Below are 23,662 nucleotides of genomic sequence, written 5' to 3'. Positions count from 1 at the left end.
TTTTTCGCCTCGTTCACTGAGACAATGTTCCACATGCATTTACTCGCCAATTCCGAACCTTTGTCCGTTAATTGTTTTTTTGGCGCCAGAATCTGAAGAAGCCTCAGTCGTGTGCAGCGAGGTGAACCCAGAGACGTGGTTCACTGCTCACTCAGCAGGACGTACACAATGCCACCTCGCACAACACGGAGATTCATGGTGCCTTCATGCGAGGTGCTGTCTTTAGATGGGACTGTGATAATGGTCTGAATCTAACATTACATAATGTAATTTTGCAGGAAGGCGGGACAACGATGCGGGCTACCTGTGTCTGGGCGTACAAAACGGGACACTGCATGGTGGCTTTGCTTTACACATTCCGTTGACTCGGAAGACCAGCAATTACATTCAGATTTTTTTCTCGGGAAGAGAGGCTGGTGGCTAACCTGGGTGAAATTTTGTGTTTCATTTTCCGGTGCTGTATCTACATGGGGTTTAAGACGTTTGCTATTGGTGACGTGGTGGGAGTGATGGATTCACCCTCGGAGTAAGTGTTCCTTACACCACGGGAGTGTTGTTGTCGTCTATGGAGACATTCTGCTGTCATTGGATTTCGGGAAACTGTGGGTTCGGATGAGGAAGCTCTGCGCATGATATGTTGGCTCCGGAAACATGGTGACACCTGCGGGCTGTCCCCAGCACATTCTCGAAAAGTGTCGAATAGGCTGCCGGGTAATCTTCCTTCTAGAAAACACTTGTGGGAGAAGATCCTCAGCCATTTGGTCACTGATCACACAAAAGAGCAAATAAACCTGTCGCTTTATGACCTACCCCAAGCAGGAATACACAAAGAAGTTGGAATTGTTGACATGGGCATTCTGCTCAGTGAGCGAGCGGTTGAAATCACCTGCGTTGGTAAAGAGAAACCCATGGATATACCTGGCGAACACATCCATCATTGGGAAACGAGTGACGAACAGCTGAAAGATGCAAACACCGTAAAATGGGAACAGGGAATTTCCGATTCACCAGCCCCCCCCCCCACCCCCCCTCTCTCGACCCTGTTCTTCCATTCAATCAGGTGTCAGTTCATATCTGAGATCATTTTGCAGTTCCACTCGCCGCCCAGCTTCCGGACCCGCAATGCTTTCCCCTGCAGTCTCTACACCTCCTGTCCCTTTCATATCCAGCGACATAAACAATTGGTTGGAAACACACCCACCATGGCTAACTGTTCAGATTCACATACATTGATGTATCATAAACTTCCTCGCCTTCTTTCAGACCAGCCTGTCGTTTCCTCAAAGAATACCTACACATTTGTTAGGCATGATTTCCCGTTAAATTCAGCATGCTCTGCTAGTCCTTTTGTACCGTGTGCATTTAATTACCCCCAAAACTGTTCCTTCATAATCGACACCAACAGCGTCTTGAAGTGCTGAATCCATACCCTCCTGGAAAACAACCATCAGACGGTTCTACAGGACTCATTCCTGAACACCTGCCCATCTAAAGATTGGGGGGGGGGGGGGGGGAGTGGTTGGCCACAATACAACGTATTGTCAGCTTTCATCTGGTACTCACTCGTGGGTTGGTTGGTGTTGGAGGATCGTCCCACAGCTCTTCGGGAAGCATCAGGTAGATTGCAAGCACTCTAAACCCGGACAGTGAAACGAGAGCTTGTCCAGTCAATTGGATCTTCATCCCTAAGAGTGTTGTAGAATATTATATTACTTCATACATTTCCTTGGAAACACTAATATACTTAAGCGTTAGTTTCAATTTAAAACACTACGTTCTGCGATGTTGAGACGGCATTAGAACCTATTTTAAGATCAATCTGAATCCTCACTCCCACACAGACCTCCATATGCTTATCGAGGAGTTTCCTAAGTGATCCATTGTGTCTGCCTCTGACAGCACCCCGGGAAATACACCACACGCCTTCTCAATAACCATGTCAATTTCTGCTGCAGGTTTAATGTATCTATGGTGTGGATCCCAAATTTCCTTCTGCAAGCTAACTTCACTGTTGTCGGGCTTGAACAACACCTGTCATTTGACAGCCCACCGTCATATCCTGTCATTGTTCTACTGCAGCCTACAGCAATCCTCTACATTATCTCCAAGTCAGCAAAGCTTCTTGTCATCTGCAAGCTTAATATCGCAACTTGCACTGCCTCATCCAGTTCATTCTTAGTCATGGAGTCATCGAGTCATAGAAAGAGAACAGCGCAGAAGTGGCCATTTGGCCTATCTGCTCAGTGCTGAACGTGTTCAATTGCCTGCTATCATCGAGTAGCAACGTGACCTTAACCCTTTATACCTCTCCATTCTATGTAAGTATCCAAACTTCGCTTAAACTTTGAAGACTAGCTCGCATGCACCACTTCTGCTGTCAGGTCAATAAACATTGCGATAACCTTTGAGTGAAGACCGATCCCATCAAACTTTTCACCTTTCACCCTTAACCTCTGCTTGTATTCCCACCTAGCCTCAGTGGAAAACGCCTGAATGGTTCAACTTATCTACACCCATCATAATTTTTATACTTTTATGAAATTTCCTCTAAATATTCTCTATTCTAGGGTTTAAAGCCCTAAGTAATTTAATATTCCCTTATAGCTACGGTCCTCAAGACCCAGGAATTCCCTTAAAATTTCTTCTGTCCTCTTTGAAACTTGTTTATGTCTCAGTTTCGGCAACTCAAACATAACTCCCCATCTCATTTACTCAATACTTCCATTTATTAAGACCAACGTACAAATATCTTTCATTACTACCAAATCAACCTGTGACGCTACTTTCAATCAATTATGGACCTGCACTCCCAGATCCCTTTATTTTGCAGCACTCCTCAGTACCCTGTCTTTCACTGTTCAAGATCTACCGTGGTTGGTCTGGCCGAAGTGAAAAACCTCGCACTTGACTGAATTAAATTCCATCTGCCGTTTTAAACACAATTTTCCAGCTCGCTCAAATCCCGCTGCAGGCCATGACAGTATTACTCACTGTCTACTACATTCCCGATCTTAGTGTGGTCCCTGAATTTTACTACTCGAGTTAACCACATTATCATTCAGATCCCTTAGATAGATGGCAAACAACAACGGATAAGACATCAATCCCTACGGCTCTCTACTAGTCACAGGTCTCCAGCCAGAGACGCGACAATGTACTTCGCTTCTCCGCAAAGCCAGTGTCTAATTCAAATTACTACCTAATATTGAATGCATCGAAACTTCTTGGCCAAACGCCCACGCGGGCCCTTCTCAACTGGAATACTGAAATCCATGTATACAATGTACATAGCCTTGCTTTCATCAGTTTTAGTGGTAACGGCCTCGATGTCAAAACAAATACTTAAGCATCCAGTATCCATTATCATTTAAATACCTTCAACTAATCTTACCACTATTAATACTGATAGTTTCCTGCTTTATGATGACAGCAACAACATAACCTATACTCCAGTCATACGTATCATCTGCTACTGCTGACTATCTCTTCTAACACGCCGGTAATGTTTCCACTTGCATCCCTAAGTTGCGACACGGCAACGCACACGTCCTCCTCTGTGAAGATGTTGCCGCTTTGCCTCTGTGCTCTTGACTCTGCAGCCGTCTGCTGACTAAATACAGATGAAAAAGAGAATTCATTTATGATCTCCCCACTTCTTTTGACTCCACACATGGAATAACAATAAGATTTTTTTCCAGAGGACTTAGCTTCGTCCTTTGCAATGCTTTTACCCTTAACATATATATAGTGTCCCCGACCATTCCCCTTTACTTGTCTTTTGGGGAAAACTCATGCCTTCCATTGGCGCTCCTGATTCCTTTTTATGTGTTCCATTGCATTAAGGTCACTCCATAAATACATATGTTTTTCCTACTTGCTTATATATGATATACATCTCCAGTTGTTCTTACCCAGTGACTCCACATCTCTAGATAGCCACCATTTTCTACACTTGCCATCTTTACCTTTTACTTACAAGTATTGAACTCTCATAATGACAGTTTTCAAAGCGTCCAACTTATCAAATACATATGTGTCTGAAACAGCCTGTCCCAGTTAACAGTCGGCATATTCTTGCTGATTCCATCAAAATTATGACGATTAAAGAGGACTACTGGCGCATTTAAGGAATATAAAAGTGGATAAATCTCCAGTTCCTGGCAGGATATTATCTAGGACCAGGAGGGAAGTTCGTGCAGAAATAGCTGGGGCTCTAACAGAAATATTGGAAATGTCATTAGAAACGGGGATGGTGCCGAAGGATTGGCGTGTTTCTCATGTGGTTCCATTTTTTAAAAAGGGTTCTAAGAGTAAACCTAGCAATTATAGTCCTGTCAGTTTGACGTCAGTGGTGGGTAAATTAATTGAAATTATTCTTAGAGATGGTATATATAATTACCTGGATAGACAGGGTCTAATTAGGAACAGTCAGCATGGATTTGTGCGTGAAAGGTCATGTTTGACAAATCTTATTGATTTTTTTGAAGAGGTTACGAGGAAGGTTGACGAAGGTAAACCAGTGGATGTTGTCTATATGGACTTCAGTAAGCCCTTTGACAAAGATCCGCACGGAAGGTGAGTTAGGAAGGTTTGATCGTTAGGTATTAATATTGAAGTAGTAAAATGGATTCAACAGTAGCTGGATGGGAGATGTCAGAGAATAGTGCTGGATAACTGTTTGTCAGGTTGGAGGCCGGTGACTAGTGGTGTGCCTCAGGGATCTGTACTGGATCAAAAGTTGTTTGTCATATATGTTAATGGTCTGGATGATGGGGTGGTAAATTGGATTAGTAAGTATGCAGATGATACTAAAGTAGGTGGCATTGTGGATAATGAAGTAGGTTTTCAAAGCTTGCAGAATTTAGGCCAGTTAGAAGAATGGGCTGAAAGATGGCAGATGGAGTTTAATGCTGAGAAGTGTGAGGTTCTACATTTTGGTACGAATAATCAAAATAGGACAGACATGGTAAATGGTAGGGCATTGAAGAATGCAGTAGAACAGAATGATCTAGGAATAATGGTGCATAGTTCCCTGAAGGTGGAATCTCATGTGGATAGGGTGGTGAAGAAAGCTTATTGTATGCTGGCCTTTATAAATCAGAGCATTGAGTACAGGAGTTGGGATGTAATGTTAAAATTGTACAAGGCATTGGTAAGGCCGAATTTGTAGTTTTGTGTACAGTTCTGGTCACTGAATTATAGGAAACATATCAACAAAATAGAGAGAGTACAGAGAGGATTTACTAGAATGTTGCCTGGGTTTCAGCACCTAAGTTACAGGGAAAGTTTGAACAAGTTAGGTCTTTATTCTTTGGAGCGTAGCAGGTTGAGGGGGTACTTGAGAGAGGTAATTAAAATTATGAGGGGGATAGATAGAGTTGACGTGGATAAACTTTTTACATTTCGAGTAGGGGAGGTTCAAACAAAAGGACAAGAGTTGAGAGTTAGGGGGCTAACATTTAAGAGTAACACGAGGGGGAATTTCTTTACTCAGAGAGTGTTAGCTATGTGGAACGGTTTCCAGTAGAAGTGGTAGAGGCAGGTTGGGTATTGTCATTTAAAGTAAAATTGGATGTGTATATGGACAGGAAAGGAATGGAGGATTACGGGCTGAGTGCGGGGCAGTGGTACTAGGTGATAATAAACGTTCGGCACGGACTAGAAGGGCCGAGATGGCCTGTTTCTGTGCTGTAATTGCTATATGTTTATATGGTTTAAATTGTGCATTCTCCTACCTTCCGAATTCTCCAGGCGGAAATAGAGGTGCAGGGGTACCACACCCGCTACAGCAACAGGGAACTCTCTGGCGTGTATTCCAACCCAGACCGATTCTTTGTAACGGCGGAACTGTTGACAGAGGATGGAGTTCTTACTCTAAGGAGTTGTATGAAGAGTTCAGTGATGTACGTTTCGGGATTGAGGAGCAAGGATAGCATGCGACGAGGCAGAACAATGTGAGTATAGCAACAGATAGAATATCATGGCACAAGTCAGGGCTTAAAGTGGCACCAGTACCTCTGAACAGTTACACTCGGTCCTCTGCACATGCATCAATAGTCCCTTCGTCGACGGAAGGTACACTGGCAAGGCGGCAGCCTGCTGTTACATCCAACGTTGAGTTTTATAACACTCGCAAATGGGTTCAATTCCCCGCCATCCACATCATCATTCTCAGTTGTAAAGAATTCTCCGTTCTCCCTGTGATCTTGTGGGTTTCCTCCGGGTACTCTCGTGCCCTCCCGTCATACAAGGACACATTGTCATGGATAGTCATTTGTGGGCAAGATATGTTGGCACTCGAAACGTGCCGATTCTTGCGAACTACCGTAGCACATCCTCAGAATGTTTTGGGCGCAAATGAAAATGATGGGTTTACTGTATGTAACCATGTACCTGTGTCAAATCGAACATAGAACGGAGAACATAGAGAAGTAGAGGAACAGGCATTTCGGCCTACAGTACTGTGCAGGGTCAATTAAATTGGTAATCGACTGGCAAACCAAAGTAAGTCCCTCTCTCTTCACATTGTCCAGCCCCTACCATTTTCCTTCATGTGCCTATCTGAACGCCTCAGAAAAATCTCTAATGTATCTGTCTCCACCAACATGAAAGGGATGAAAGTGTTAACATGTGAGACAGGTCCGACAGCTCTTGGGCTGTATTCCCTGGAGTTCAAGAGTATGAAGGGGGATCTCGTAGAAATATTTAGAATGTTAAAAGGCCAGAACAGAGTAGATATGGCAAAGTTATTTCCCTCGATAGAGGATTCTTGAAAAGTTTGGCACGACTTCAGAATTGTAGGAAGTAGATTTTGAATTATAATGTGGGGAAACTACTTGCGCCAATGGTGGTAAATCTGTGGAATTTGTTGCCAGAAGCAGCTGTGGAGGCAAAGTTATTGGGTCTATTTAGGGCACAGATAGATAGGTTCTTGATTAGCCAGCGCATCGAAGAGTATAGGGTGAAAGTACGGGAGTGGGGATGACTGGAAGAATTGGATCAGCCCATGTTTGAATGGCAGAGCAGTTTCGATGGAATGGCTTACTTCTGCTTCTATATTTTATGGCCTTATGGTCTAACAACACAGGTCGCACACTCCAAGCATTCAGCGCACTCGGGGTGAAAAACCTTGTCCTACAATCTCATGAAGACCTAGAGAAATACATCACAAGCACTTCAGCACATCTAATCCATGCAATGACCATTTAAACTGCGACCTGCACCGAGACTAATGACTTCCATACCCCGATCATCCATGTAACAATCCAAACTTCTTTTAAACGTTCAGATTGAGTTTTCATGCCTCACTTGTGCTGGTCGCTCATTCCGCACTCTCACGATCCTCTGAGTGAAGAGGTTTCCCCTCATGTTCCTTTTAAACTTTTCAACTTTCACACTCGACCCAGGATACTGGTTGTAGTCCCACACAACCCCAGTGGGAAAATCCTGGTTGTATTGCTCCAATGTACATCACTCGTAATGTTGTAAACATCTTTCAACACCACTCTCAATCTTCTCTCTTCTAAGAAGTACTGACCAAACCTTTTCAATATTTCCTTATAGTGCAATATCTTTGTAAATTTTCACTGTACTCTTTCAATCGTATTTACACCTTTCCTGTATGTAGGTGAACGCAATTACAGCCTATACTCTAAGTTGGGATTTACAAACGTCTGAAACATCTCTGAATGATCTTTATTATCATTATACAGAGGTACAAAGAAACTCTGTTTAGCTTCCTCTGAGGCAATTAAATAAAGTGGTAGGTAAAAACAAGACAGTAATAAAAAAGTATTAAATAGGTAAGTAGCAAAAAATAAGTCACAGCAGCACCAGAGTATCATAGTAATGCACAATGTGCAAGTATTTGAGTCCTTGTGTATGCATGTGTGTGCTCACAGTTTCAATCATTGTTCTGTGGGAGTGGTGTGATGGAGGCCACAGCTCTGGTAGAAGCTGTTTCCCAGTCTATTTGACACAACATCTCATCTCCTGTACTCAATACGTTAATTAATGAAGGTCAATGTGCTGATCGGTTCCACCACGACCCCATCTACACATGGCGACACTTTCAACGAATTATTCACCGTATTCCAGATCACTTTATTCTACCACACTCTTCAGTGTTCTGACGTTCGCCGTTTAAGACGTATTGTGTTTAGTCCTGTCAAAGTGTAAAGCCTCGCACTTCTCTGCATTAAGTTCTTCCTGACATATTTAGACCATTTTGCCAGCAGGTGTATATCCCACTGGAAGCCAAGACAGTCTTCCTCGCTGTCCACTATATCCCCCGACATGGTGTCATCGGTATTTTGCTGATCCAGTTAACCACATTATCATCAGTCGCGTTGATATATATGGATGAAAACAACAAAGAACACAGCACAGTCTATAACACATCGATACTCCACGGCCCCAGTCTGAGAGACAACCATCTACTGCCACTACTGGTTTCTCCCACAGAGCTTCTCCTATAATGCCTTGCATTCATCCATTTCCCTGGTAACTTCCTCGAAAAACTCTATAACCTCGTTAGAAATAATGTACCAGGCACAAGGCCATGACGACGGTACTTAATTAGTCAACGTCTATCCAACTACTTCTACATCAGGTCCCTTGGAATAATTTCCAGTAACGTTTCATCAAGTAATGTCAGAAATTCCGGCCTATAATTTCGTGGTTTATGTTAAAAGCCTTAAAAACAGCGGAATAACATTGGCTATCCTCCCATCCTCTGATATCTCTCCATTTGCAAAGGATGTTTTAAATGTTTCTGCTCAGGCCCAAGCAATATCTGAGCTATCTGCCTGTGGCGTCCAAGGGAACACATTGTTAGGTCCTGGGTATTTATCCACACTGGTATGCCTCAGGTTAGAAAATACCTCTTCATATGTAATCTGTGCAGAATTCATGATGTTTCTGCAGCTTTACCTCACTTCCATATAATCCGTGTACACAGCTTTAGGAAAAAATAAATGCATAAAAAGGTACTTAAGATCTCCCCCATCTGTCTTGGGTCCACACATGGATTCTAATCTCCCAGAGTAAAATTTTGGCCCTTGGCAATCTCTTTGTTCTTAACATTTCTGTATAATCGCTTAGGATTCACCTTGTCTGCTCGTTCTGCCTAAGTTTAGCCCTCCTGAATCATTTCTCAAATGTTTTCTTACAATTCCTATGCTCCATAATCACCTCATTGGTTCCTACCTGGCCATACCTGTGACGTACATTCTTCTCTTTTTCCTAATCAAGGCATCAATAACTTTTGAAAATGAAGTTTCCCTACACTTGTTGCCCTTCCTTATTGTGCTGAAGTTTTGTATTCTTAACATGTTGTTTTTGAAGTCCTTCCACGTACAAACAAAAAACATCGCAATTGACGGCCTCCTACATACTTCTTTGCTATTACCGCCTCTCAAGTAAAACACATGCCAGTGTTCCTTCTCAAAACTTTAAACCTTTACTGACATCGCCCCAGCTACCGCCGCTGCAAAGAAAACATTCCGAGTGTGCGCAGGTTCTTACCAGAGCACGGGCCCACTAATTCAGTAAACATCCTTGTAAAGCTCCTTTGTAATCTCTCCAAATGGCACATCGTACATATCGTCTTTAATTTACCCTTCAGCCTTCCCTCCCAGGGGGCGGAGGGGCCAGGGTGGGAAGTCAGCTGGCTGCCATTCTCCAGCTACATCTGACTCCCCGGTGCTGAGGGATAATCAGCTCCATAGTTCAGAACCAATGACGGAGGAGCGGAGACAATTCGTCCCTACGGCCTGAGGAAGGATGACGTGGACGGGGATCTGCACGTGGTGGAAAGGATGTGGTTGAAGGAGAGAAGGGACGTCCGGGGGAAGGAGGAAGCGAAAGGTAATAGTCAGTGATCACATTACCTCATAATCCGCAGTGGTGCAGAGGACATCATATCCCAAGCAACGACTGGAAGCAAAAACATAATGAGAGAATCAGAAACACAATAGACAATGCAAACAAGCATCCCACACATTCCACAAAACTGTGGATTCTCTGATGTGTGCCATCAGAAGAGAAGGGCTCTCAGATCCAACCCGACAGTGTAACAAGGTATGACGTTAAGTGAGCCGTGTGCTAAACATGTGGGATGCTATCTGGTGGGAAGCTGGTTTGCAGAAGGACGCCATGTTGGAGAGGAGCGTAATGTATTTTTTGAAAGGAGCTCGGTTCGTAGCTCTCATATTGTATATTGCCGAGTGTCTACCGTTACTGATTGGTACACATGTTTAATCCAACTACTCAGGGAGGTTCGTCCAGAAAAACTGAAGAAGGAGGGAGGCAAGGCAGGCAGCTCCTGGTCGGAGGCGGGGCAGGGCACGGAGGCAGCACTGGGCAGGGATACAAGGAATTGAGACACAGCGGCAGATGTGCGACTGCAGAAGGAAAGGAATTTTGCTCATGTCTTACCCTTTGCTCAAGCCTTCCACGCTGGTCAGCGGGGCGACAAGCAGAAACACAGGCAGCATGGTTACCCTATGAGAAACAGAAACAGTCACTATCCAGTATTTGCCACAGACATAAGGCCATTCACAGGGTTATACTGCAAACAGCCCAACGGCCCGCCGAGCCAGTTCTAGTACTCAACATCATTGTATTGAGGAATAATTCGTACATTGGCTACAATGCCACAATTTTAATTGGTTCACCTCAATACTGGGGATGGAGTGCCAGAGTATCTCTATCCAACCACTATCCCTCCCACTCCGCTGCAGCGCAGTCTAGTTTGCATCCTCGCCACCAGCAGAGCGAGCCCTAGTTGATTCCGGTCACTTTACAATCCTGGTGAGCCTCTCTCCGCGCCTCTTAAATTTATATCATGTGCTATTGATACCTCTGCTACATGGGATATCGTTCCCACTGTGTGAACCATCCTTGTCCTCCATCCGTTTGAACACCTCAGGCAGCCTCCTCCATGCCGGGGAAAGACAGAAAGCCTGCCATGTTTCTGTTAGAGAGGTGTGGAAGGAGGGAGTGTGAGAGAATAGGCGGGAGAGAAAGAGTGATTGGCTGGAAGTGGACGAACACGGTAAGAAAGGTGTAATAGCAGGTTGAGGGTCGGGCTGGTCAGAGAGAAGTAGAGTGTTTCGTGCGGAGTGTAAAAGTATATCATACATGATATAAACCAATTCAGTCAAACCTCAAACGAGCAGAGATGTTTTGTTTGAAGTGCCTTCTCACCCTGTATTGTATTGTATTGTATTGATAAAGATTTCGTAAATTGGCTATAATGCCACAGTTTTAGTTGGTTCACCTCGACTGAGGATGCAGTGCCAGAGTATCTCTATCCAACCACTATCCCTCCCACTCCGCCGCAGCGCAGTCTAGTTTGCATCCTTGCCACCAGCAGAGCGAGCCCTAGTTGTTTCCGGTCACTTTACTATCCTGGTGAGCCTCTCAACCCGCCTCTTAAATCTATATTAGTTCAAATTGAAACATGGGATAACGTTCCCACTGTGTGAACTATCCATACCCTCCATTGCTTGGAACACATCAGGTAGATTCCTCCGCGCCAGGAAAATACAGAAAGCCTGCAGAGTTTCTGTTAGAGAGATGTTGAAGGAGGAGATGCGATAGAATAAGCGGGAGAGGAAAAGTGATTAAGTGGATGTGGACGAACGCGGTAAGAAAGGTGTAAGAGCGGGTTGAGGGCCGGGCTGGTCGGACACAAGGAGAGAGTTTGGTGCTGAGCGTAAACATAAGCTTTGCACTGTACCTCGTACATGAGATAAACCAATTCAGTCAAATCTCAACCGAGCAGAGATATTTCATTTCTAAAGCGCCTTCCCACCTTCTCAGCAGCCCAGACCAACTTGCGTTTCTCTCCTTCCTCAGTTCTAATGAAATGTACTTCATCTAATGTCGCTCCCCTTCCTTCCCCGACAGCTCATGTCTGCCCTAAGTATTCATTCACTACAATTTACAATTTTTCAGTCTCAGGCTGTGCAGTTGGAACAGAACAAGGAATTGCACCGAATATGTCAACGATGATACACTTCATTCTGAGATTGATTGCCAATGTCATCCCCGGATGATGGAGCAGGTCCCTGATTCAAAACATCTGAGACAGGGAAAACATCCTCGCTGACTCCATGCTGCTGAGACTTTGCCCATTGGTGCGTGTCTATCTGCCTATCCACTGACCTATCGATTCATTGTTTTACCAATCTGTTGGTCTATCTGCCTGATCCGTATGGATAGGAGCGGGGGTGGGGAGGGAGAGAGGAGCTATACCTCGTTCAACCCTTCTGGATGCAAAAACGCCATCCCCTTCTCTGGATATCTCCCTCACTGCCGCATATACTCTCAGAATGAGCCTTTTAATTCGAGTGGTCATCCATTTTAATTGCACTTCACATTCCCATTGCGGAGTCCATTCATAGCCTCCACCTCTGTCATGATGAGGGCACATTTAGGATGTAGGAACAGCATCTTATATTCTTTTTGGGTGGCCTCCAAACTGATGAACTCAACATCGATTTTTCAAACTTCCAGTATTGCCTTCCAATCCGCCGACCCCACGATCTCCTTTCTATGACCAATCTCCTTTTTCCTCTCTCAACATATCTCCCTGACCCCCCATCACCTTCGTCTGGTGCTCCTCTCTATTTTTTCTGTCTGATATGGTCCTCTTTCTCTTTCACCTTCCAAGCTATTTACTTCATCCCCACCCCCTACAGGTTTCACCTGACACCTGTTTCCCTCTCCCACCCGGCGCCTTTTAAATCTACTCCTCAGCTGTTATTTTTCTCCAGTCCTGCTGAAGTGTTTCTGCCCGAAACTCAGACTGTACTTCTTTTTTCATAGATGCTGTTTGGCCTGCTGAGATCCTCAAGCATTTTTTTGTGATTTTGATTCTGATTACCAACAAAAGAGAGACCCGTTTTCCTCCCTCTGGAATCTTCACCAAAGCTGTCCAGAATACAGCGGATACATTAGCAAAAAAAAAAACGCGCAAAATTGGACGCTTGTGTTGTCAACCTGCTGGAGGAAAGTACCTGCCATAGACTGGGCCAGCATCTGTTCCCCTAGGATTATGTTTCATCTCTGCGTATGGTGCAACAGTTCCTCAAACTGGGCATCACCACCAACAAATCTCTTTTCATTTAATAATGACTCTGTCTTTTGTACGAAAGTAGATACCCTTATAATAATCCACAGGATTTTCCATTGCCACCTTCCCACACACTCAGTCAGCCGCTCCGTATCCCCTTTCATCATCCCACGCCCTGCCCTTCGCTCATACCCTCACTCTGGTGAGTGTGGTCAGAAACCTTGGTAATAGAAGCTGTGACACCCCTCAGTTCATGGGCTGACGTCGCTGTGACCTGAGCACCACTGACCGTGATTTCCCTCTTCCCATAGACTGCGCACATGACAGAGATGCATGTAGACCCAGTGATCCTGGTGTAATTATTAACCGAGCCGCAGGTTCAACCTCACAAACATCTCCGGCATGCTGATTTGTCTGATACAGAGTCTCTTTGGATGGGATGAAGACAATATTGGAGGGTAAATTTCTAGGTGGATACATATATTCTAGTAGAAACGGGCGGCTGGGGTGCGGAATATTGCATAATGGGGACAGAGATGGAGGGACGAATGGCGGAGAGAGACAGAAAGAAAGAGAGATGAAATTGTAAGACGGATGCTGGAGGAAGTAGGAGAGAAAGGAGCCGGAACAGAGATAGAGAGGTAGGAGACGGTGTGAGTAAGAGAGAGAAAGAGAGGACAGAGAGACATAGAGCGAGAGAGGGAGGGAGCGGGAGAGTAGGTGAGAGAGAGAGAGAGAGAGAGAGAGAGAGAGAGAGAGAGAGAGAGAGAGAGAGAGAGAGAGAGAGAGAGAAAACACGATACGTACAGCATAATCACTTGTCTACTGCCAGACGCTAAGTGCTACGGCTTACCTCAGTGTCGACTTGCTGTACTGGGTGTGCGCTTGTCCAAAGCCTCTATATATGGAGGAATGTGACGTGCTGTTGCTATCCAGAACAGCCAATGCAGGAGAAGAAAAAAACATCTCGTGATTTTAAGTTTTCCAACCACAATATTGCATCATCGAATGGAGCTACATTGTGCAAACCGAAGCTCATTAATTAACTAGGACACCACATCAATATCACAAACATGAGCGGATCCAGACAGCAGCTGAACCCGCCACCTACTTTGCCTACTGTGAGGACAGTATGTGAGACCCCTCACAGTTTTCCACAAAGCTTCCAAATTAACCTGAATCACTTAAGCAAATGAGAGAAGGCATCAACATCGTTAGAGTCCCAGGTTGGTCGTCATTGCTTTTCCGCTGCACCTGTTCTGTTGTCCAGGTAATGACGCTCAGTGTCTGTTATTGGAGTAGAGTCCAGGGTAGAACTGTCCACCCACAGGTCGGATCCAGTGGCAGGAGTTGAGGAAATGACCTCAGATAAAAACCCTCCGTGCAGCAATGCCGACTGCGAAACTGTGCGCTCATGTACTCTCACGGTGAAAAATGACCCCGGCACGTTCGACCGCACAAGAGACGGTAGTGCAGGGTCCCCATGCGTTTCAAATTAAACCAAAGCATTTTTCCAGGCGACACTCAATGCGGATTAGGGTTTGGACTGTCTGCGAACACGCTCTGCAATTGACTGAATCGGAGAAGCACAGGGTTTCAGATTAGAAACAACCAAGCGATTTTACCTTAACACACCTTCCGGGACGATTTGAAATTAAATGCTACATCACCAATAAAGCTAAAGCAATTAATACAATAGCAGATCCCTTTTCGAAAATTTGGAACATATGCGTGAGTGCGTGCAATGCGCGGCCAGCAATGGTGGTGGAGGCGGATACGGTAGGGTCTATTAAGATATTTAGGTAGTTTCATGGATCTTAGGAAAATAGAGGGCTATAGGTAAACCTATTAATTTCTCAGATAGAGACATATTCGGCACAACTTTGTTGGCCGCAGGGCCTGTATTGTGCTGTAGGTTTTCTATGTTTCTGTGTTACTCTGGACAAGGTAAGTACAGAACATTAAACAGTGAGAAAGAAGTAATAGAGTTAGTCGAATTTAAAACCGATTAGCATGATACCATACAACAGATAGATGACAATGAAATATATAGGTATCTAGTTGTCAAAGCAAAAAAAAAAATCCGACTGCTACAGAGTCAAAACTTTCCACAGAATTTACTTCAGGCTCAAGAAAATCTGGCAAACAACGCTCAATAGTAAACATAAAACAAGTGCAATAAACACTTCCGGTATATTCTAAATAACGTCTTCGCTTGGCAACAAATTTCAGCTCGATATCAATCTGGAAAACTTACAAAGAAAAATAAGACCTCAAAGGGGAAACTTTTTGAAAGAAAAATGTACACTCCAGCACACTTAGATTAACATTACCGAGGACAGATGGGGAAGAATAATAACAGACATTAAACAATAACATGAAACCCCACTGGTTTCCCTGGCTGCGTAAGTCTAGATTAATATACACTCCGGTCTTGCCGAACCCGTGATACTCAGAGGGCTCTCCCACCGCAAACCCCGTTCAGTGTGGATGCTGTGTACTTTGCTGCCCTGTTATAAAGTCACTGCAAAGAAATAAGATAAAAGGAATTATATTTATGAATCTTAACTAAAGGTTTAGAAAAGAAAATAAGGATAGAAAAAAAAACAAAAGGGCCAATTATAATTAAACTTAACTCTTCCAAGTGACATATTGACCAACTGTGAACCCTTGCTCCATCTAATCACGATTACCCTAACAAAAGGTCCAGTTCACTTTCGAAAACACCCGTTATCGCTAACCATAATCCAAATTCACCTGCTACAGAAAAACCATTACATTAGCAGTGGAACCTCTTCCAGGGTGTTAAATACTAAACAGTCAGATAACACTTCTAATAAAAACATTTCATCAAAAAAAAACTGGAATTCATACCTCATGTGAACATATACATTCTGACAAGAAGTACACGCCATTATACCTAAAGGAAAGAACAACTCAGAAAGCTTATGACATAGTCACTACAGGAGAAGAAGTTAACAAATGGGGGAACATGACCCTCCCTGTAACACTAGTCCGTCATCTGAGCAGACTAGATGTCTACAACGAAGCTTCCAAAGCCTGGCTCACATCGGGAGACCTCATCCCAGAAACAGAGGGGCCCCTTGTGGCATTACAGGGCCACCTGGTGAATACAAAAATATCAAAAATACAGAATAAACGAACAAGAAATATGTCAGAAATTCGAGAGTGTCAAGGACAATGCGTGTGAAGTTGCCATTGGAAGAGAGAAGGTTCTTTGGATATTGAAGCCTGAAGTTTTAAAAGTCGCCTGAACAAGATATTATACCCCACCAGGGTCCTAATACGTGCAGCACGTGATTGTAGAAGCAACAATAGTGATCTTTCAAGTGTCAATTGAATCTGGTATGGATCCGGAAAAATGGAAATTTGCAAACGTCACTCAAACTGTCAGGAAGGGAGAGAGACAGAAGAAAGGACAGGACAATTAGGCTGATTTCAGTGTCTAGGAAGATGTTTAAATCGAGTAATACAGTCAACATATTTTCTGACAAATGTCAGCAAGTTTTCCTCAGGGGAATGTATTGCTTGACAAAGCTTTTGGAACTCCTTCAGAGATTATCAAGCAGAATAGGTAATGTAGAATCGTTAGCTGTTCTGTTCTTGGATTCTTAGAAGACCTCTGATAAGGCATCAGACATGAGGCTGCTAAAAACGTCAAGATCCACGGTATTACATGATAGATGCTAGCATTGAAAAAGCAATGACTGTTTAGCAGGTAGGAAAGAGTGAGAATAAAGAGAGCCTTTTCCGGTAGGCTGTCGGTGACTAGTGGTATTCCACAGCGTTCTATGTTGGGATCGCTTACGTTATACGTAAGAATGTTTTGGATACTGTTGGTCGGGACGACCTACCAGGGACAAGTTGGAGTGGTTGAGACCGGACCCTCGGCTCAGAAGGGAAGGAGGGTAGAGAGGAGAGCAGTAGTGATTGGGGATTCGACAGTTAGGGGGACAGATGAGAGGTTCTGTGGAAGAGATCGAGAATCTCGGATGGTCTGTTGCCTCCCAGGTGCCAGGGCCCACGATAACTCGGATCGAGTTCTCAGTATTGTCAAGAGGGAGGGTGAGCAGCCGGATGTCGTGGTCTATGTAGGGACCAATGATGTGGATAGGAAGAAGGAGGAGTTCGTACAAAGTAGATTTAGAGAGTCAGGTGCAAAGTTGAAGGACAGGACCAGCTACATGCTAGTAAGGCCAGAAATAGGAAGATAATGCAGCTAAATACGTGGCTAAGGAGTTGGTGCAGGAGGGAGGGCTTCATGTTTCTGGACATTTGGGCTTTGTTCCAGGGAATGTGAGACCTGTTCCGACGGACGGGTTGCAGCTGAACTGGATGGGGACTAACATCCTTGTGGGAAGGATTGCTAGTGAATCCCCGGGGGGTTTAATCTAGGTATGCAGGGGGAGGGGAACCAGAATATTAGAGCAGATAGTGAGGTGGAGCAGGATAAAGGTCATGCGAGATCTGCAAGTATAGTGCATGGAGTAAAGCCAGATCTGACATATAAAGAGGCTTTGAAGAAAGTGAAGCAGAATAAAACGTGTAAATTTAGTAAGGTAGAAGGGGAAAAAGTACCTGAACTTCAATGAAGGAAGCATCAGGAACAAAGGTGATGAACTGAGCGCTTGGATACATACATGGAATTATGATGTAGTGGCCATTACAGAGACTTGGCTGGCACCAGGGCAGGAAGGGATTCTCAATATTCCTGGATTTCAGTGCTTTAAAAGGGATGGGGGGGGGGGAGGGATGAAGGGTGGCACTACAGGTCAGGGATACTATTACAGCTACAGAGAGGGTGGGTAATGCAGCAGGATCATCTTCTCTGTCAGTATCGGTAGAAGTCAGGAACAGGAAGGGAGCAGTTACTCTACTGGGAGTATCCATTGGGCCCCCTGGGAGCAGCAAAGATACGGACGAGCAGATTGGGATTTTGGAAATGTGCAAAAATAGCAGGGTTGTTATCATGGGTGACTTTAACTTCCCTAATATTGATTGGCAACTGATTAGTTCCAATAGTTCATAAAACATAGAACAATACAACACAGTACAGGAAATTCGGCCTACAATGTTGTGCCGACCCTTAAACCCTGCCTCCCATATTACCCCCCCCCCCCACCTTAAATTCCTCCATATACCTGTCTAGTAGTCTCCTAAATTTCACTACTGTATCTGCCTCCACCACTGACTCAGGCAGTGCATTCCACGCACCAACCACTCTCTGAGTAAAAAGCCATGCTCTAATATCCTCTTTGAACTTCCCTCCTTTTACCTTAAAGCCATTTTCTCTTGTACCGAGCAGTGGTACCCTGGGGAAGAGGCGCTGGTTGTCCACTATATCTATTCCTCTTAATATCTTGTATACCTCTATCATGTCTCCTTTCATCCTCCATCACTCCGGAGAGTAAAGCTCAGTCTCCCCTAATCTCTGATCATAATGCATACACTCTAAACCAGGAAGCATCCTGGTAAATCTCCTCTGTACCCTTTCCAATGCATTCACATCCTTCCTATAGTGAGGCGACCAAAACTGGACACAGTACTCCAAGTGTGGCCTAACCATAGCTTTATACAGCTGCATCATTACATCGTGACTCTTAAACTCTATCCCTCGACTTATGAAACCTAATACTTCATAAGCTTTCTTACCTACCCTGAACTGAACTGGAAGGGGACTACCATCTTGCGGGAAGTTTTGCTACTGCTGCTCCGTGGGATTTAAAATAGATTTGCAGGGAGAAGGGATACAGAGTGTTAGAGCAGATAGTGAGGTGGAGGAGGATAAATGTCATGCGAGAGCTGCAAGTACAGTGCTTGGAGTAAAGCCAGATCTAGCTTATGAAGAGGCTTTGAGGAAAGGGAAACAGAATAAAGGGTGTAAAGGTAGTAAGGTAGAAGGGCTACAGTGTGTGTGCTTCAATGCAAGAAGCATCAGGAACAAAGGTGATCAACAGAGAGCTTGGATACATACATGGAATTATAATGTGGTGGCCATTACAGAGACTTGACTGGCACCAGGGCAGGAATGGATTCTCAATATTCTTGGATTTCAATGCTTTAAAAGGGATAGAGAAGGTGAAATGGAAAGGAGGGGTGGGCATTACTGGTCAGGGATACTATTACAGCTACAGAAAGGGTGGGTAATGTAGCAGGATCATCTTCTCTGTCAGCATCGGTAGAAGTCAGGAACAGGAAGGTAGCAGTTACTCTATTGGGAGTATTCTATAGATCCCCAGGTAGCAGCAGAGATACAGAGGAGCAGATTGTGAGCCAGATTTTTGAAAAGTGCAAAAATAACAGGGTTGCTACCATGTGTGACTGTAACTTACCTAATATTGATTGGCAACTGATTAGTTCCAGTGGTTTAGATGGGGCAGAGATTGTTAAGTGCGTCCAGGACGGATTTCTGTCACAGTATGTTGACATTCCTACTAGGGGTAATGCCATAGTAGATCTAGTATTAGGTAATGAAACAGGTCAGGTCACAAATCTCTGTGTGTGAACATCTGGGAGACAGTGACCACCGCTCCCTGGCCTTTAGCATTATCATGGAAAAGGATAGAATCAGAGAGGACAGGAAGATTTTTAATTTGGGAAAGGCAAATTATGAGGCTATAAGTCTAGAAATTGCGGGTGTGAATTGTGATGATAGTTTTGCAGGGAAATGTACTATGGACATGTGGTCGATGTTTAAGGATCTCTTGCAGGATGTTAGGGATAAATTTGTCCTGGTGAGGAAGATAAAGAATTTTAGTGTGAAGGAACCATGGGTGACAAGTGAGGTGGAGAATCTAGTCAGATAGAAGAAGGCAGCATACATGTTTAAGAAGCAAGGATCAGATGGGTTTATTCAGGAAATAGGGTAGCAAGAAATGAGCATAAGAAGGAGCTGAGGAGAGCAAGAAAGGGGCATCAGAAGGGCTTAGCGAGTTTCATAAAGAAAAACCACAAGGTATACTTCAATTATGTGAAGAAGAAACGTTGACAGGAGTGAAGATAAGACCGGTTATGGATAAAGGTGGGAAGATGTGCCTGGAGGCTGTGGAAGTGAGGGAGGTCCTCAATGAATACTTCTCTTCGGTATTCACCAATGAGAGGGAACTTGATGACGGTGAGGACAATATGAGTGAAGTTGATGTTCTGAAGCATGTTGATATTATGGCAGAAGATGGTTTGGAGTTGTTAAAATACATTAGGACGGATCAGTCCCCGAGGCCTGATGGAATATTCCGCATGCTGCTCCACGAGGCGAGGGAAGAGAATGCTGAGCCTCTGGCTAGAATCTTTATGTGCTCGTTGTCCATGGGAATGGTTCCGGAGGAGTGGAGGGAGGCGAATGTTGTCCCCTTGTTCAAAAAAAGATGGTAGGGATAGTCCGGGTAATTATAGACCATTGAGCCTTACGCCTGTGGTGGGAAAGCTGTTAGAAAAATTCGTAGAAATAGAATTTATGGGCATTTAGAGAATCATGGACTGATCAGGGACAGTCAGCATGGCTTTGTGCAGGGCAGATCGTGCCTAACAAGCCTGATAGAGTTCTTTGACAAGGTGACCAGGCATAGAGATAAGGGAAGTGCAGTGGATTTGATCTACAGGGATTTTTGTAAGGCATTTGACAAGGTACCACACGGTAGGCTTATTCAGAAAGTCTGAAGGCATGGGATCCAGGGAAGTTTGGCCAGATGGATTCAGAATTGGCTTGCCTGCAGAAGGCAGAGGGTCATGGTGGAGGGAGTACATTCTGATTGGAGGGTTGTGACTAGTGGTGACCCACAAGGATCGGTTCTGGGATTTTTATTAATGACCTGGAAGTGGGTGTAGAAGGGTGGGTTGGCAAGTTTGCAGACGACACAAAGGTTGCTGGTGTTGTAGATCACGTTGTGAATTGTCGAAGATTGCAGAGAGACATTGATAGGATGCAGAATTGGGCTGCAAAGTGGCAGATGGAGTTCAGACCGGTGAAGTATGAGGTGGTACACTTTGGAAGGACAAACTCCAAGACAGAGTACAAAGTAAATGGCAGGGTACTTGGGAGTGTGGATGAGCAGAGGGATATGGGGGTACAAGTCCTCAGATACCTGAAAGTTGCCTCACAGGTAGTGTAGTTACAAAAGCTTATGAAGTGTTAGCTTTCATAAATCGAGGGATAGAGTTTAAGAGTCGCTGGGGAATGATGCACTCTATAAAATTCTGGTTACGCCACACTTGCTGTACTGTGTCCATTTCTGATCGCCTCACTGTAGGAAGGATGTGGAAGCATTGGAAAGGGTACAGAGGAGATTTACCAGGATGCTGCCTGGTTTAGAGAGTATGCATTATGATCAGAGATTAAGGGAGCTAGGGCTTCACTCTCTTGAGAGAAGGAGGATGAGAGGAGACATGATAGAGGTATACAGGATATTAAGAGGAATAGATAGAGTGGACAGCCAGCGCCTCTTCCCCAGGGTACCACTGCAAAATACAAGAGGACATGGCATTTAAGGTAAGAGGAGGAAAGTTCAAGGGGGATATTAGAGGAAGATGTTTCACTCAGAGAGTGGTTGTTGCGTCGAATGCACAGCCTGAGTCAGGGGTGGAGTCAGATACACTAGTGAACGTTAACAGACTACTAGACAGATATATGGAGGAATTTAAGGTGCAGGGTTACATTGGAGGCAGGGTTTAAGGGTTGGCTCAGCATTGTGGGCCGAATGACCTGTACTGTGCTGTGTTGTTCTACGTTCTATATTCTAAGTTCTAGCATTCTGCGGAAGTGGAATAGGTAGCTTTGTGGCAAAACCTTCAGATGATGCGAAGATAGGTAGAGGGAAAGATAGTTTTGAAAAAGCAGACAGGCTCCACAATGATTTAGACAGATTGGGAGAATGGGCAAAGAGGTAGAGAATTGAATGCAGTGTCTTCTCCTGTATGATTAAATAAAAGCACGGAATATTTTAGAATTCCTTAAACGTTTATTGGCCGGTTGAGTCGCTGCTGCGAAATGCCAATGCGATATTACCATTCATTTCAAGAGGAATAGAATATAAAAGCAAGAATGAATGAAACTTCAGAAAACTCTGGGCTGGCTGCTTTTGGCGTACTGTGACCCGTTTTGGTCTCACTAAGAAGGGATGTGCTAGAAGGTGAGTGCGGTATCATTTGTACAGGAGGGGAATTATATTTAATTAATTAATTTTGAAGGATTAAAATGCAGGAAGAGCTCAGAAGATCAGGCAGCAACTGTGGAAATGACTGCAATCTGTATTTATGGCCGCAGAGAGAAGGTAGCTCTGATCTGGAATGGAGGCCCCATTCTTGGAGCAGATGCAGATGAGATGAAGGAAAGGAGAAAAGGGAATGGTATTTTTACAGGAAACTGCGAGGGAAGAGATATGGACCAGATAACTGTTGCAGCTGGTATGTCTCTAATAAGCCCATAGACAGCCTTCGTGCCTGGATAAAGTAGAAGGAGCCGAAAGAAAAATATTGAGGGTGAGGATGAATTCCGCAAGACAGAGGAAAGTGATGGCGGATCAGGGTAGAGGCGTATTGAGAGTGGCCATTCACACTGAAAATGAGGCAATCGTGGTCAGGAAATTGATCATTAGAGAGGAGATCACGAGCATGATAAGCTTCGCCGATGTAGCTGGGAAGAGACTGAATCTGGGAAGACAGAATCGGTTTGAGGTACGAGCATTGGAGTACAGTGGGTCAGGAACAGGCAGCAAATGGGCCTATCCGGAACAGTCGGGATTGTGGATCTTGGGTATTGGGTCAAAATAAACAGATCTGGGCGAAGGATCTGTGAATTTGGTGACAGTGGATGGGAGTTCTGCAGAACTGATGAGGTCAGTAACAGTGTCGGAGACAGTTTTGCGACACTGCGGAGCTGGGCTTTCTTCATGAGGTGGGGATAAGAAGGTGTTGGACTCTACAAATTCAGTCCGAAACATTACAACAGCACAATCTTTGTCTGGGGGTTTGTTGGTAAGTTTGGGATAGATGCAGAGAGAGCGGAGTTTAGAGTGGGTAAGACATGAGGAGGAATGAGGCGTGGTAGTGTACCTGACTGATGTCTCGTCGGGAATTAGGGATTAAAAGATCCAAAGCAGGGCAGCGAACCAATGCGATATGTGGAAGGAGTTTTGCAGAAGGGAGAAGTAGAAATCTGTGCGTCAGCTAGAAATTGCAACACCTTGTATTTATTACTGTTAACACTGACTTAGACAATATGGACGTTGTGTGTTAAAAAAAGTATAACTCTCCCTTCTCAGACTCAAATTGCACAATCAAATAAATACAAAAAACAAAGTTTGTTTGCAGCATTCCACGGGAAGATTTTAATTTAGAAACTAGCAATATTGCACAGTCAACTTTTATAGCAGAGCCACTTGGTTCTCAGACCGAGGTGTTGACTGTAGGAAGGGTCGCATCATGTTTAATAAGTTATTGTGTTTTTTTTAATCCAAAAAAGTGGCCAGGAAATTCAAAATAATCGAAAAAATTAAATATGTGGGCAAACTAGCCAATGACATGAAGTAGGATGCTAAAAGTCTGTTTTTCAGTTACGTAAAGAGG

The 23,662-nt window shown here is 44.2% G+C and overlaps 1 protein-coding gene across 5 annotated transcripts in view; it reads right to left on the bottom strand.

Moving 5' to 3' along the window:
- The window catches only part of LOC140721817 (uncharacterized), a 43,816-nt gene that overhangs the window by 5,638 nt on the left and 14,516 nt on the right, over positions 1 to 23,662 (bottom strand). The window contains exons 2-7 of one of the 5 annotated variants that reach the window (XM_073036626.1): positions 13,935 to 14,095; positions 10,438 to 10,503; positions 9,891 to 9,936; positions 5,736 to 5,847; positions 1,564 to 1,685; positions 811 to 959 (exon numbers count right to left, since the gene is read on the bottom strand). In XM_073036626.1, coding sequence (XP_072892727.1) covers positions 811 to 959; positions 1,564 to 1,685; positions 5,736 to 5,847; positions 9,891 to 9,936; positions 10,438 to 10,503; positions 13,935 to 14,047 — 608 coding nt within the window. In that variant the 5' untranslated portion in view covers positions 14,048 to 14,095. The remainder of the gene's footprint in view (positions 1 to 810; positions 960 to 1,563; positions 1,686 to 5,735; positions 5,848 to 9,890; positions 9,937 to 10,437; positions 10,504 to 13,934; positions 14,096 to 23,662) is intronic. The other 4 variants (XM_073036627.1, XM_073036629.1, XM_073036628.1 and 1 more) reach the window with 4 other exon arrangements.

Source organism: Hemitrygon akajei, unplaced genomic scaffold (genome assembly GCF_048418815.1).
Source record: "Hemitrygon akajei unplaced genomic scaffold, sHemAka1.3 Scf000062, whole genome shotgun sequence".
In the NCBI taxonomy this organism is placed as follows: domain Eukaryota; kingdom Metazoa; phylum Chordata; class Chondrichthyes; order Myliobatiformes; family Dasyatidae; genus Hemitrygon; species Hemitrygon akajei.
This window is presented reverse-complemented; position numbering and strand designations above follow the sequence as displayed.